This window comes from Mobula birostris, chromosome 3 (genome assembly GCF_030028105.1).
Source record: "Mobula birostris isolate sMobBir1 chromosome 3, sMobBir1.hap1, whole genome shotgun sequence".
NCBI lineage: Eukaryota > Metazoa > Chordata > Chondrichthyes > Myliobatiformes > Myliobatidae > Mobula > Mobula birostris.
The window spans coordinates 71,451,462-71,468,043 of record NC_092372.1 but is presented as its reverse complement, the minus strand read 5'-3'; the positions used below and the strand labels follow the sequence as shown (position 1 = coordinate 71,468,043).

General features: G+C 41.1%; 1 protein-coding gene across 1 annotated transcript in view; it reads left to right on the top strand.

Annotated features, from left to right (window-relative positions):
* Positions 1-6,189, top strand: part of LOC140194622 (NACHT and WD repeat domain-containing protein 2) — a 160,131-nt gene extending 153,942 nt beyond the window's left edge. The window contains exon 7 of the mRNA XM_072251863.1: positions 2,255-6,189. Within this exon, the coding sequence (XP_072107964.1) occupies positions 2,255-6,169 (3,915 nt within the window). The 3' untranslated portion in view covers positions 6,170-6,189. The remainder of the gene's footprint in view (positions 1-2,254) is intronic.
* Positions 6,190-16,582: the final 10,393 nt, after the last annotated feature.

The following is a 16,582-nucleotide window of genomic DNA, read 5'->3' as shown; positions in this document are numbered from 1 at the left end:
CAGATCCTGCAAAAGGAGCATTCCACTACCCTGCCTGGCATCCCCACTGCTTTAACATGGAGTACTGACACGTGGAGTACTTTTTACATGATGAGAAGTAGAAAAGTGTTCATGTTCAGAGGAACCTAGATGCTTTTGTTATACGAGTCATGAAAGCTAAAATGCAGGTACTGTAAGCAATTATGAAGACAAATTTTATGTTGACTATCACTACAAGAATTTATAAGCACAAAAATAGAAATATCTTGTTCTACTTGTATGGAGTGAGACTGCATCTATAATATTGCGCACAAGTCTTCCTTCCTGAGGCAAAATAGGCTCCCAATCACAAATTGTATTATGTTGCATAATATGGCACCAGACTGTGTTCAATCAAACCCACACCCCTTGTTCACTCCCTGCGGGATCTCGGAGTCACTCTGTGTTTCTCAGCTCACAGCTCCTGATGTCCTAGAGGCCTCTTGCAAGGCAGAGCACCTGTCAACAATGTCCTGGCCTCAAGCAGCACAAGCTGTCCAGGGGCTGCTCTGCTGGTTTCTTGATTGCTTTACTGCTCCACTGCTTCGAAATGTCCCTTATGTTCAGGTATATGTGGCAGTGAAAATACTAGGACCCATTTTTAAAATCATGGTTACAACTCACTTAGAATTTCTTAATACAAATTGATAGATTTAACATTTAGTAATGAAAGGGAATCCATGTTTTATAAATCTATTAGACTTTCTTGAGATTGTAATTAGCAGAAGTAAACACAGATGTATTGTGCTCAAATGATTTCAAGAAGCATTCAATAAGGGCTCGTGAAATTGGAGGCAAAATATTAGCAGAGATTGAGAATTGGATGTAAAATATTAGCAGGAATTGAGAATGAGTTAACAGATGGGAAATGGAGAATATAAATAAATGGATCATTCTCCAATCAGCAGGTAGTAACTGGTGAGATAACACAAATATCAGTGCTTGGGCGTCAGCTATTCAACAACTATATGAGTGTCTCCAGTGAGTGACTGAGAGTAATGTGTTCAATTTGCTGACCATGGGAGATACTAGAGAATATCTGTGTGAATGATGTAAGAGGCAGCAAAGGTATATGAATGTTTTAATAAAAGAGGCTAGAGCATGGTAAATGAATTATAGGGAGTACAAGCACGAAATTATTCATTCTGATGAAAAAAATGTGTAATATATTACGAAGGAAGAAAGACTGGGAATTATCACAATTAGAGAGATCTGAGTGCCTTTACAGAAATAATAAGATAACATGCATACTAGCAATTAGGAAAACAAATGGCATGTTAACTTTTATAAAAAGGGGTTAGAGTGCAAATGTAAGATGGAATGTGATTATATTATTGTTGAGATTACACCTGAAGTATTGTATAGCTGTCCTGGACACAGAAGCATTTACTTGCCTTAGGGAGAGTACAATGGATGTTCACTGGGTTGATTGCTGAGATATTGAGACTCCCTGAAGTTTAGAATAAGAGACATCTTGAAATATAATTTTCCTTGGAGGCAGATAAATGCTAAGAGGGTGTTTGCCCTGACAGGAGAGCCTAGAATTAGACAACATGGATGAAGAATAAGCAACCTAATATTTAGGATTGAGAAATATTTTTCAAAAGATGTTGGGTCTTTGGAATTCGCTCCACCAGGGACCTCTGAATGTCTGACTGTGACTATATTCAAGACAAAGATGGGTAGATTTTCAAATATTAGTGTATAGATGGGGAAAAGACAGTAACCTAAATTTTGAAGTAGTTGATCAGCTCTGGCGGAATAAATGCAGCAGACTGACTGGTCAGCTCTTAGTGTCACTTTTTAAAATTCCTGTATATGGTCACATGCTGCCTTGTAAACAGAAATATCACAATTAACTTTATCCCAGAACCTCTGGTTCAGAATTTCTTCTCAAGGAAAATCAACTGGTAGGATCACACCCCAAAAAAGGAGGATAGACAGTTTTTCAATTATTTTCGTTAAATTTAAATGGATGGCTGTTTGATTGGTCTTGATCGAAATGAGATTCCAGCCACCCACATTGTGTCCCTAGCAGAAGAAACTATAAATTCTTGAATTGCGATTTTCAGTCTTCATTACTTGCCAACCTTCGACTGCCTGCATCCAGCAAATCATTTATATCCAATGTATGTTCTCTAAATGTTCATATATTGAGTAATAGAAATGAACATTAAATTATTTTATGTGTTCTGAACTATCAGCTCAAATCTCATGACACTGTTTTAAATTTCAGGCCTATTCATGGCTTCAGGAGGAAATTGGCCCCGATTCTGATCCAGTTATAACTGTGAGATTTTTGGGAACAACTGAGTTAAGTACAGAGCTTAAAACCTTACTGCAAAGTCTCTGTGAACAATTAGCCATTAATTATCGATGTCTCATACATAGCTATCCTCAAAAAGTACATGACCTGAAGGAATTATTCATTAATCTACTAAATGAGTCTTCCTTCCATCGACCACTAGTGTTAATTTTTGATGCTCTGGAGCAATTGTCAGAAGGGGAGGAAGCACGCAGATTGTGGTGGCTTCCCATTCATCTTCCTCACTCAGTACGTGTAATATTGTCGACACTACCCAACAAGCACAGTATTTTGCAAAAGCTGAGATGCTTGATACCGAATGACATTAACTACATTGAACTGCCACAGCGTGACAGGAAAGTATGCAGCCAAATTTTGAAGTATCAGCTTCTGCAAGTGAAAAGAAAGGTTACCTCAGGTCAGCAGATCTATGTCAATGAAGCCTTAACAAAGTGTACACTGCCAATGTTCGTTAACCTGATTTACCATGAGGTCAAACAGTGGAGATCGCACAAGGATGTTGATGACACTTCACTTTGTGGAACAGTACATGAAAACATTGAGCACCTTTTCTGGTCTCTTGAAAATAAGTGTGGATCAAGACTGGTCTCGAGAGCTCTTGGTTTCATCACAATGGCCAAAACCGGTCTGAGTGAAATGGAACTGGAAGATGTCCTTTCACTTGATAACCATGTCCTTAATGAAGCCAAAGTGAACTCTGGGCTTCAGAATCCACTGCGGATACCATATTATTTCATTGCAAGATTGAAGGAGGAGCTGTGTGGATACTTGGTGGACAGGCAGGTGAGAAGTGTGTCACTTCTGGTTTGGGCGAATCGCCATCTGCATCTGATCGCTCAGAAATTGTACCTGCAGAATGAGGAAGATGTACATGAAATGCACAGTATCTTGGCAGATTACTTTTTAGGAGTTTGGTCCGGGGGGAGACCGCGGTTGTTTCATCCCAAGCGAAGTCAAATCCAACCTCTGGACAATAACAAGAGTGTGAATGAGGAGAAACAGACTGGCGAGAAGACCTTTGATCGACAAGTCCCTGAGCAACCGTGGGTCTTCCAGTGCAATCCACTGGAACCAGATATCTTTTTTGTGAATCATAGGAAAAGCACTGAGCTGCTGCATCACCTGACGAGGAGTGAGAGAACAGATGACCTCATGTACAGTGTGATCATGAATTTCAGCTGGTTGTACACCATGATCAAAATTGGTCACCTTGACAAAGTCCTTTCTGACATAGATCTTGCTTACAATTACTCACAAGAGAAAGAACTGAAATTTCTGGCAAGGACTCTGCGAAGCATCAAGTTGAAAGTCTCAAAGAACCCAAGCTCACTGTCTGCTGAGCTGCAACAGAGGCTTTTGCCTGTCATTAGCTCTTTACCAAAGCTGAGGCATCTTCTATTAGAGTGTGACAAAGATGGTCCAAAGTATTGCTCAATTGTGCCTTTGCACTCCTCCTTGGATGTGATGTACAGCCCTGAACGACTCCCATTGACTAGCCATGCACACGTGATCGAGGTGCTGCCAACGTCAAGCCCTAATGTAATCATTGCTGCATTGGAAAATGGTTCCATCACTACCTGGGACGTGGAGTCACAACAGATTCTGCGGCAAATTACGACTGCAAACTCGGCTGTGTTGGGGATGAAACTTACACACGATGAGAAATACCTGGTGGTATCCACAACAAAAAATACATTGCTGATATATGACAATCATAATTCATGCCAGTTATCAGAGGTGGAGATCAAGGGTTCCAAGCACTGCATTGCGAGTGGAGGCAACTGTTTCATATATGGCTTTACTTTATCAATTAACCATGCCCTTGCATGGTTGCAGGGTAGTAAAGATGTGCAAGTGATTGATTTAATTTATGGGTGGCCTCTCTACCAGTTCCATTGCTGGTATGAAGTTACTTGTGTCCAATGTTCTCCTGATGGAGTGTATGCATTCTGTGGGCAGTGCTTGAACACAACCACCATTTTCCTCTTGGGAAGTGGTGAAAAGCTCTCCACAGTGACATCAGAATTTTCTGGGGGATACGTAAAATCTCTTCTCCTTCTGGCTGCAGTTCAAGAAATGGTGATGATTGATAATGAAGGTAGCCTCTCTGTCTGGAACATAGATGAAATTACAAATCCTCAACTGATCGAGGACTTTGACTGTAGAGGGAAAGACAATGAAGTGGTGAGCCTAGAGCTGTCAGAAGACCAAAGCTCAATCCTCATATGTAAGGCTTTCAGCATTGAGGTGTTAGACACTAACGTTTGGAAGGTGACTGAAAAGTTCAAAGCAAAACACAATGAACGCTTCATATCAGCAGTCCTTTCTAAAAACTGTGACTCAATTATTGCTTCAATGGAACACATGTCATCGATATTTGTGTGGCGGAGAGATACTGGACAGTGTATGGCAAGTCTGCAGGAGATTTCAGGAGCCAATGTAAAGCTGGTTAAATCAAACCAACACAATTTGCTGCTGTCTTTGACAAGCAATGGCATTCTCTCTGTGTGGGATATAGACATCATAACAGCGATCTCGAACATTGACAAAACCGGGAAAGCAATTCAAAGCCTTCTCCTGCCAGGCAAAGGTGAACTAATTTACACACTGGATGGCTCAGAGTCTGTATATAAATGGAGTTTTAGTACAGGATATATAGAAGCTGTATTTAAACATGAGAGCATTGTGGAAAACTGTGTTCTCACATCATCAGGTGAGCTCATGGTCACATCCGATGACAAAGGCAACCAATACATCTGGCACACTGTTACCGGAGACAATGTCTTCCGCATCAATGGGCAGAGGATATCCCAGCTACTGATTACACACAATGATCAGTTTGTAGTCTCCCTCTGTAACCAAGGTATCTCTCGCGTATGGAGGCTGTCCACTGGTCATAAGGTCTGTAATATTCTGGTTCCCATGCAGAATGCATTTATTACATACCCTAACACCTTCGTAATTGGTGTTTCAAAAAACAAATTATTGGCTGTCAGTTTGTGGACAGGAAGCGTTACAAAGAAGTTCTGCTGTGATGATGGTACAACCATTGTAAACTTCAAGCTGATCCCTGATTCTCCAGACTATGTAGTTTTCATTACATCAGCCGAAACCCTCTTTATTTGGAGTGTGACAGAGGAAGCGGTGTGCAGACGTGTGCAGCTTCCAAATAATTTCCTAAAAAACCTGGAGGATTTTCAGATATCTCCCAATGGGAAACTGGGAATTTTGTCACGGGGCGATGACAACATTAACATCATGGATCTGCACAATGGGAAGCTGCGTCTTGTTCCTGCCACTGGAATTATTTGGCGTCAGAAACTTTCACGTGATGGCCGTTACCTGGTGTACATTTGTTTCAGAAACTGCAGTGATGATATTGATAATGAGGCTGTGTCTAGTTTAATAGTGGTCAGGTTAGCTGATGGGAAAAATATTGGAGCATGCTCACTTTACAAGACCCCAGCTTTTCTGAGTCTCTCACAGCGCCATCTGAACATCATTGTGGGCTTTGACGACGGCAGCATTGGAACCTACACTGTCGTAGACCGAGTTGACGCAGCCTTAAAAATTAAAATAGCCACATCAAACAGTCGACATATTTTTAGTAATCCATCTCGGCAAATCAGACCTAAACGTGCCAATTTTACATGCAAGCACATAGCAGACTGCATATGGAGAGAGTCTACTGAGGTTTTTGCCAGGGATAGCCCAATTACAGTCTCTGATTCATGTGAAACGCAGGAGACGACACCTACCAAAAAGCAACCTTACAGTTCTGATAAAGCAGGTTCAACATTACAAATGTCAGAACTTCACAGCTGAAAGCTAAGCCATGTTTTTGTGTGTGCAAAAAGAAAGTGTATACAAAAAAAAGTATTTTAATATGCTGGGTGTAATTTTAAAAGTCACTCAAAGATACTTTGGTTTTATTACTTTTGAGAAGAGTTATTCACTATTTCAAGACGACAAGTATCTCAGGAGTAAATTAAAACTTTTCCATTCAAAACAATTTTCTTTATTTGGATGCTATAACTTTTCCTGACATTGTTCCTCTGGTTGATTCTTGGCAGGCTCATTGTGGATATTAATATATGTGCATAATTATACATAATGTTTTACCTCTTAGGATTTCTGGGTAAATGATTTAATCCAGCCTGATATTTCTCTATTAACTTTAAATAGTACTATCCTGATTGAAATAACTGATGTAACTTGTTATCAGATTTTTTTTAATGGGCTTTACCAAGTCAACCTTCAATTCCTAGCAGGGACGGTGTCTGGAACTGGATAGAATAAATGAAAAGTAAACTGATGATCTGATCAGAATATAGGAGATAACAACAGTGAATAATTACATTGATTACTTTGTTTCTTGGTTTTCATCTTTTTTTTATAAAGAAATTACACTTTCTAAAATACAAGCACAGTGAGGTGAATAACTTCCAGCTATTCTCTTGGAAAATCCAACTCAGAATATCAATTTTTACAGCTTTCAGATGTTGTTGTTCTCCTTCTTAATGCACACTTGGGTATTGTGAATTGTTTGAGCTCTCAGCTTTCCACAATGTTTAATTCATAAACGAGAAAAAGTATTTGTTAGACAAAGCATTCTAAGAAAATTATACATCTAGAGATGCTTCAATATTCTGCTTGGAGTCTTGTATGATTCCTCCCATTTTTGTCAACTGCAACCATTTTAACTTGTAAAAAAAAACTTTATAATGTCACATTGTAATACATCAAGGCTGTTAAGGAATTGAACTTTCTAAATATAAAAATAGTGAATATTAGTATACAAGATTGGGAGGAGATTTGGCAGAGGAGAAAAGGTTCTGATGCAGGGTTTGAACCTGAAACATCAATAATTTCTTTCCTTCCACAGATGCATCTTGATCTATTGAATCCCTTCAGCAGCTTTTTTTTTGGTAGTTTGTTCACAGGTGCCAAGATACCAAGAAAACTTAATTTTGTGTGCCATCCACACAGATAATTCCGAAATACAACTACTTCAAGCTAGTTCAATAGGAAAGGCAATAATGGAATGCACAATATAGAGTTACAGTTACAATTACAGAAAAAAACGGTTTGCAGATAGGCAAATAAGATGAAAGAGCCAGAACAAGGTAGATTAAGAAACGAAGAGTTAGTCAGATCTTGCAATCTCTTGTGTCTACAGTTGGAGGTCATGCCAGGTTTAAATAGCATAGACTGAGGCAAGCTATTCCATCATGGGCACAAGCCTCTGTAGTATCCAGGACACCTTCAAGGAGCGATGCCTCAAAAAGGTGACATCTATCATTAAGGACCCCCATCCACCCAGGTCATTCCTTGTTCTCATTGCTACCATCAGGAAGGAGGTACAGAAGCCTGAAGGCACACACTCAACAGTTCAGGAACAGCTTCTTCCCCTCTGCCAACCAATTTCTGAATGGACATTGAAACCATGAATACTACCTCACTACTTATTTATTTCTATATTTGCACTACTTAATTAATTTATCTATTATATATATATATATACACACATATACTTGCTGTAATTCACAGGTTTTTTCTTTTAGTATGTATTGCATTGTACTGTTGCCACAAAGACAACAAATTTCACGACATATACCAGTGATATTAAACCTGATTCTGATTATTCCCCTAAGCAGATAGGTCAAGGGTCAACAAGAAATTTAAAGTAAAGGATAAAAGAGGTAAAGGGTTTTTAGAAGAATTTTTTTTCATAGAGGGTGACTTTGATCTGAAAGCATGTTGGAAACAAAGGGATTTAGGGCTTTCAGAAATTGGATGAACCTTGGAGACGTAGGAGTGCAAGTATATTGCTCCTGGCAGCAGCATGTCAGGTAGACTGGGTGATGAAGAAGTCAGCCTGGTGAGTATAGAAGTCAGGAAGTTATGTTGCATAAGTATAAGACATTGGTAGGACCACACTTGGAGCATTGTATATAGTTATAATTACTCTGTTATAGGAAAGACACTATTAAACTAGGAGTACAAAGAAGATTTATGAAGACTCAAGGGCCTCAGTTACAGAGAGAGGTTTGGGAGGCTAGGACTTTACTCCTAGGAGGATGGGGGATTGAGGGGTGACCTTATAGAGGTGTATAAAATCAGCAGGGGCACAAATTGGATGAACGCACAGAGTCTTTTACCATAGAAGGGAAACTTTAAAGAGGTCATTGGTTCAAGGTGAGAGGTGAAAGGTTTACAAGGGACCTGAGGAGCAACTTCTTCACACAGAAGAGGTGGTGCATATATGAACCAAGCTGCCAGGGAACGTGGGTGAGGCAGGTACAATAACAAAACTTAAAAGAAACCTGGGTAAGTACATGGAAAGGAAAGGTTTAGAGAGATGTGGGCCAAGCACAGGAAAGTGAAGCTGGCTTAGTGAGCACCATGGTTAGTATGGATGAGTCGGGCCAAAAGGTGTGTTTCCCTGCTGTACTACTCAATAACTCCATGTTTGTACGGAGTGCGTAGCATTCTGGATAGCTTGTGCTGTACAGTACAGTATGTTGTTCCATAAGCACTGTAAATTCTTTTGGTACAAATTTAGGCAAGTAGCTCACCTGCCATACAGTAAATAGCAAGAGCTAAAACTGCATCTACAATTAGGCAGATATAGTATCTTAGTCATAAAACTATTTATTTTGGAAACAAAGTCTAGGTGTGACCTACCCTTGCATTATTATATTTCCACACATGGTGTCAGTCAGCAAAAGGTAGTAAGTTTTCCCATTTGGATAGTTCCGTATATACTAGAGAGGAACAGGTAATAAAATCTTAAGTGGTGTGAAGTGAGGTGAAGCATAAACCTTTGTTGGAGAATTGTGATGCATTACATTTGTGAAGATTGTTGATCATTTAATAGCAAAAGCATGTTTTGGAAAAAAAAACATTTGTTAACACAGCTTAACATTCTACATTGAGGACTATTTCAGATGTGAGAGGGAGATTTTATCCTGAGCAGCTAAAGCTTTAAGGCCATCATATTTTGTGAAGTTTGATTACAATATGTTGAGGAAGCTTTTTATCGTACAAGTAGACACATAGAAAAATGAAAATATTGTGTGAAGAAGAGTACTCCTAATATTCAAACAACAGGAATTCTACAGATGCTGGAAATTCAAGCAACACACATCAAAGTTGCTGGTGAACGCAGCAGGCCAGGCAGCATCTGTAGGAAGAGGTACAGTCGACGTTTCAGACCGAGACCCTTCGTCAGGACTAACTGAAAGAAGAAATAGTAAGAGATTTGAAAGTGGGAGGGGGAGGGGGAGATCCAAAATGATAGGAGAAGACAGGAGGGGGAGGGATAGAGCCAAGAGCTGGACAGGTGATAGGCAAAAGGGGATACGAGAGGATCATGGGACAGGAGGTCCGGGAAGAAAGACAAGGGGGGGGGACCCAGAGGATGGGCAAGAGGTATATTCAGAGGGACAGAGGGAGAAAAAGGAGAGTGAGAGAAAGAATGTGTGCATAAAAATAAGTAACAGATGGGGTACGAGGGGGAGGTGGGGCCTTAGCGGAAGTTAGAGAAGTCGATGTTCATGCCATCAGGTTGGAGGCTACCCAGACGGAATATAAGTTGTTATTCCTCCAATCTGAGTGTGGCTTCATCTTTACAGTAGAGGAGGCCGTGGATAGACATGTCAGAATGGGAATCCCCCTCCTACCCCATCTGTTACTTATTTTTATGCACACATTCTTTCTCTCACTCTCCTTTTTCTCCCTCTGTCCCTCTGAATATACCTCTTGCCCATCCTCTGGGTCCCCCCCCCCCGCCTTGTCTTTCTTCCCGGACCTCCTGTCCCATGATCCTCTCGTATCCCCTTTTGCCTATCTCCTGTCCAGCTCTTGGCTCTATCCCTCCCCCTCCTGTCTTCTCCTATCATTTTGGATCTCCCCCTCCCCCTCCAACTTTCAAATCCCTTACTCACTCTTCCTTCAGTTAGTCCTGACGAAGGGTCTCGGTCTGAAACGTCGACTGCAGCTCTTCCTACAGATGCTGCCTGGCCTGCTGCGTTCACCAGCAACTTTGATGTGTGTTACTCCTAATATTATCACTTTTACAAACATAGTTAGACACAAAGTCACATCAGATCTGAAAGCTCTTACTTGCATTGCAATGCAAGAGAAGGAAAGCAACCCTTTCCTCAATGAACACAAGATATTTTTAGGATATTGTAATTTTGCATTCATTAGAACAGATGTTGACTTTGGCATGGCAATATTGACTTTAAAACAACTAAAGACTGGGAGGTGCGTAGCATGTTGGCCAGCAATCACCCTTTAGGCACTTTGCTATTGACCGAAATTACTAGGATCGTGCTTTGAGGCCAGGTGGCTCACATTACATCAGCACTCTTCAGTCACTTCCTGTTAAATATGCTCGTACTGCAATGGTTTTGTGTTGTGTTCTGCTTTGGAGATAAGGTTCTATTGTATTCAGTGGAAATGAATTTCAAAATTGGAATACAGTGCACAGCTGCTGCTGTATTCATTTGCATATGTAGCACAAGCAGCCAAGGCCTGTCTCACTGAAATATACAAAATTTTAAGAGGCACTGACAAGGTGAGAAGTAGAGCTGATGTTTCTCCTGGTTCAGGTCCCTAAAATCAGAGATCACTATCTCAAAATAGAGAGTCAGCCACACAGGACTGAGTTGAGCTGAAATGTATTAACCCAGATCCAATCCAGGGAATCTCAGCTAATAAGGATATTCATGTCGGCACATCAGGATGTCTGTGGAGGAATGCTGGCACATTCCAGGCTGCAGGAATACTTGCACTGATACTTGGTGCAGCCATCACAAGGACTCAGTGGAATAGGTCCACAATATAGTGTTCTTCTGCAATTGGAAAGAGAGAAGCAATGTTGAGTGAGGAAGCTCTTCAATTGTTGTAGCAGGGCCACAAGAGTGGCAGTCGTGCTGTTGATATGTATGAATGTAATCGAAAGGAGCTGAAAGCACTGACTGTGAATGTAAAGAATGAAAAGGCACTGCTCATTTGACTCTGGTAAATATTTTTATTATAAATAAAGTTTATTTTGATAAAAGGTAGGGATCAATAGATATTTTAGATTTAAAGAGAATCAAAGGATGTGGGTTTGACACAGATAATTGGAACTGAGGTAAAAGATTAGAATCATCTTGCTGATTGGCAGAGGAAGGGCAAAGCACTGAATGACCATCTCCAGCCTCCACTTCTTAAATTTCTTCTGCTTTTCATTCACACAGGCCATGTTTGAACCTGATTCTCCTAATTTCTCTAACAACTGATCACCTCACTACAGGAAGGATGTGGAAACTGTGGAAAGGGTGCAGAGGAGATTTACAAGGATGTTGCCTGGATTGGGTAGCGTGCCTTATGAGAATAGATTGAGTGAACTCGGCCTTTTCTCCTTGGAAGGACAGAGGATGAGAAGTGACCTGATAGAGGTGTATAAGATGATGAGAGGCATTGATCGTGTGGATAGTCAGAGGCTTTTTCTCAGGGCTGAAATGGTTAGCACGAGAGGGCACAGTTTTAAGGTGCTTGGGAGTAGGTACAGAGGAGATGTCAGGGGTAAGATTTTTATGCAGAGTGGTGAGTACCTGGAATGGGCTGCCAGCAATGGTGGTGGAGGCAGATACGACAGGGTCTTTTAAAAGGCTCCTGGATAGGTACATGGAGCTTAGAAATATAGAGGGCTATGGGTAAACCTATGTAATTTCTACGATAAGGACACGTTTGGCACAGCTTTGTGGACCGAAGGGCCTGTATTGCGCTGTAGGTTTTCTATGTTCCAACTGTTAACAAGTTAACAAAGGAAGAGTCATTCCTGGTTTCTTCCCCAAATGCACACATTTGTGTCATGTTTGAATCACCAGACAGGTAGGCAGAATCCTGGACCACTGGTCCACAGACTTGAATTTGAATCACATAATGGTAGCAGAGGAATTTAAATTTAAATAATTAAATGCAGTGGATTCCGGTTATTAGGGATATATCAGGACCAGTATAATCTGCCCCAATTAAACAAATGCTCTAATTAGCCGAAGTTTCATGGAAATAGCTAAAAAGTATAAAAAAGACTAGCATTTAACTGAGTAACAAATTATGCATTTAACTGACATACAAAACAAATTATAACACTACCAATACTTCTACAAGTACTATAAAACTGTGTATTAGTTCCTAATAGTTATCAATAGAGGAATTCATACAGTGTACGCGGCTGCGTTCTTTTCGTTGACTATAAGTGAGCAAAATCTTTTCATTTCAAATCATGGTCGGGAACTTCAATCAGGCTGTACTGAAGATATCTCTGCCCAGCTATCATCAACATACAGCCTGCCGTGCCAGGGGTCCTGATGCACTCGCCTACTGCTATACTACGATTAGGAATGCCTACCATTCTGTCCCTAGACGGTACTTTGGGAAATCTGATCACTTGTCTGTCCTCCTCCTACCCGCACACAGACAAAGGCTAAAGAGCAAGGCACCAGAGACAAGAAGGCAGCAAAGAGGTGGTCACAGGAGTCAATGGAGTGGCTACTGGATTGGTTCAAGTCATTAGATTGTGCCATGTTCAAGGATTCATTGGAGGATCTGAATGAATACACCACACTTGTCATGGACTCTGTAAAAACAATTATAAATGAGTGTATCCCCACGAAATCATTCAGGGTTTTCCCCAACCAGAAACCCTAGATGAGCCAAGAGATCCACTTACTACTGAGGGCCAGATCAGAGGCATTCAGGTCTGGTGACTAAGTAAGATACAAGAGGTCCAGATGCATTCTCCAGAAAGCCGTCTCACATATGAAGAGGCAATTCTGGACCAAACTTGAATCACTGAAGTAATACATACAAAATAATGGAGGAACGCAGCAGGCCAGGCAGCATCTATGGAAAAGAGTAAACAGTCAACATTTTGGGCCGAGACTTTTCATCCGAACCAGGTCTTGGCCCAAAACGTCGACTGTTTACTCTTTTCCACAGATGCTGCCTGGCCTGCTGAGTTCCTCCAGCATTTTATGCGAATTACTTTGACTTCCAGCATCTACAGATTTCTCCTTGTTTTTGAATCACTGAAGAATGCTCAACAGGCGTAGCTTCCAGGCCTGATGGGGTACCTGGCTAAGTACTAAAGACCTGAACTGATCAAATAGCTGCAGTGTTTCCAATATATTTAATCTCTTGCTTTGGCAGTCTAAGGTACCCACCTGCTTCAAGCAGTCTTCGGTGCCTATGAGAAACATGGTAACCAGCCTCAATGACTATCATCCAGTAGGACTTAGATCCACTGTGATGAATTGCTTTGAGAGGTTAGTGAAGAATATATCAACACCTACTTGAGAAGCAACTTGGACCCTCTCCAGTTTGCCTACCACCACAACAGGTCCACAGTGGATTGCATTTCATCGGTTCTTCACTCAACCCTGGACAGTGAATATGCCAGACAGTCAGGATGGTTTTCATTGACTACAGCTCAGCATTCAATAATATCGTACCCCCAAAACTAATTGTGCTTCAAGACCTTGGCCTCAATACCTCCTTGTGCAATTGGAATCGCTGATTTCCTCAGTAGCAGACCCCAGTCAGTTCAGATTGGCAACAACATCTCCTCCACAATCTCGATTAGCACAGGTGCACCACAAGGCTGTGTGCTTAGCCCCCTGCTCTATTTGCTTTATACTTGTGACTGTGAGGCTAAGCACGGCTCCAATGCTATTTTTAAGTTTGCTGACAACATGACTGTCGCTGGCTGAATCAAAGGTGGTGATGATTCAGCATATCGGAGGGTGACTGAAAATCTGGCCGAGTGGTGCTACAACAACTACCTGTCAGCAAAACCAAAAAGTTGATTATTGACTTCACGGGGAGAAAGCTGGTGGTCCATGAAGAAGAAGGTCTAGGAGCCTCAGGACCCACATCACCAGGTTCAGGAATAGTTATTATGGCTCAAGCACCAAGCTTTTGAACCAGAGGGGATAACCTCACTCAATTTCATTTGCCCCGTCATTGAACTGTTCCCACAACCTATGGACTCACTTTCAAGGACTTTTCATCCCACATTCTCATAATTTACTTGTTTGTTTGTTTAGTACTATTTAGTACAGTTTGTTGACTTTTGCACATTTGTCGTTTGTCCAGCCTGTTGGGTGCGGTCTTTCATTGATTCTATTGTGTTTCTTGGATTTACTTTCAATGCCCACCAGAAAATTAATTTCAGGGTTGTATGTGGTGATATATATGTACTCTGATAATAAAATTACTTTGAACTTTGAAATCAGCATAGGCACCTTAGCCTAATGGACTGCCTTCATTGCTTTTTGAATCGGCATCCATTAGCCCAAATGGATAACATAACACAAGCATACTCAACAGGTACTATTTAAAAACTAATCACTCTAACCACAGTATAGTGTCTAACAGTCACATAAGTGCATAATTAGAACAGTCACATAATTAGAAACTGTTTAGTAACAGTCTCCAGTCCCAATTAATTAACATAGAGTCCCAAATAAATAAAAGGAATTTTGGCTATTTTTTCAATTCCATTTTGTTCTTTAAGAGTTATCCTAAATAAGCGGCTGCCCCAATTAACCGATGGTGCAATTAACCAGAATCCACTGACATCTGAGGGAATAAAAGCTGGTCTTTGTAATAAACCATGAAACTGCCAGATTGTGGTTATACCCCTATTGAGTTCACTAATGTATTTCAGGGAAGGGAATCTACCATTTTTACCTGGTTTATAGACAATAGACAATAGGTGCAGGAGTAGGCCATTCGGCCCTTCGAGCCAGCACCGCCATTCACTGTGATCATGGCTGATCATCCACAATCAGTATCCAGTTCCTGCCTTATCCCCATAACCTTTGATTCCGCTATCTTTAAGAGCTCTATCCATCTCTTTCTTGAAAGCATCCAGAGACTTGGCCTCCACAGCCTTCTGGGGCAGAGCATTCCATATATCCACCGCTCTCCGGGTGAAAAAGTTTTTCCTCAACTCTGTTCTAAATAACCTACTCCTTATTCTTAAACTGTGGCTTCTGGTTCTGGACTCCCCCATCAGCAGGAACATGCTTCTTGCCTCCAGCATGTCCAATCCCTTAATAATCTTATATGTTTCAATAAGATCCCCTCTCAGCCTTCTAAATTCCAGAGTATACAAGCCCAGTCGCTCCAATCTTTCAACATATGACAGTCCCGCCATCCTGGGAATTAACCTTGTGAACCTACGCTGCACTCCCTCAATAGCAAGAATGTCCTTCCTCAAATTTGGAGACCAAAACTGCACACAGTACTCCAGGTGTGGTCTCACCAGGGCCCTGTACAGCTGCAGAAGGACCTCTTTGCTCTTATACTCAATTCCCCTTGTTATGAAGGCCAGCATGCCGTTAGCTTTCTTCACTGCCTGCTGCACTTGCATGCTTGCTTTCAGTGACTGATGTACAAGAACACCTAGATCTCGTTGTACTTCCCCTTTTCCTAACTTGACTCCATTTAGATAATAATCTGCCTTCCTGTTCTTACCACCAAAGTGGATAACCTCACATTTATCCACATTAAACTGCATCTGCCATGCATCTGCCCACTCACCCAACCCGTCCAAGTCACCCTGCATTCTCATAACATCCTCCTCACATTTCACACTGCCACCCAGCTTTGTGTCATCGGCAAATTTGCTAATGTTACTTTTAATTCCCTCATCTAAATCATTAATGTATATTGTAAACAACTGCGGTCCCAGCACTGAACCCTGCGGTACCCCACTGGTCACCGCCGGTTTGCCCTGTATGTAACTCCAAACCAATGTGGTTGAGTTATATCTGTGTCCTCAGTTTAGGGGCATTCAGTAAGAGCTGGCATCACCAGCAAAGTCCATATCCTATGAATAAATGAATGAACAGATGAATTTTGTAGAAAGGCTATGCTTATACACACCAGGTGAAGGATATCACTGGGTTTCACTATGGCCTCCCCGTGTTAGCATTCATTTTCCAGGCTGTGGTATGAATGAAAGTTACTAAGACAATGCACCCACAACCTGATGGAAAATAGATGACTGATGATGGGATAGGTTTTCCAGCCTGGTGTTGGAAATTATATTTTTGCTTTGATCCACTGTATTGATGAGTTGTACTGAGGAAGAACACAAGCCCATTCTAATTTTCCATCCTTTAGAATTAATGGATCATCTTCACCCAGGTTTCCTCTAAATATCCTACTGTG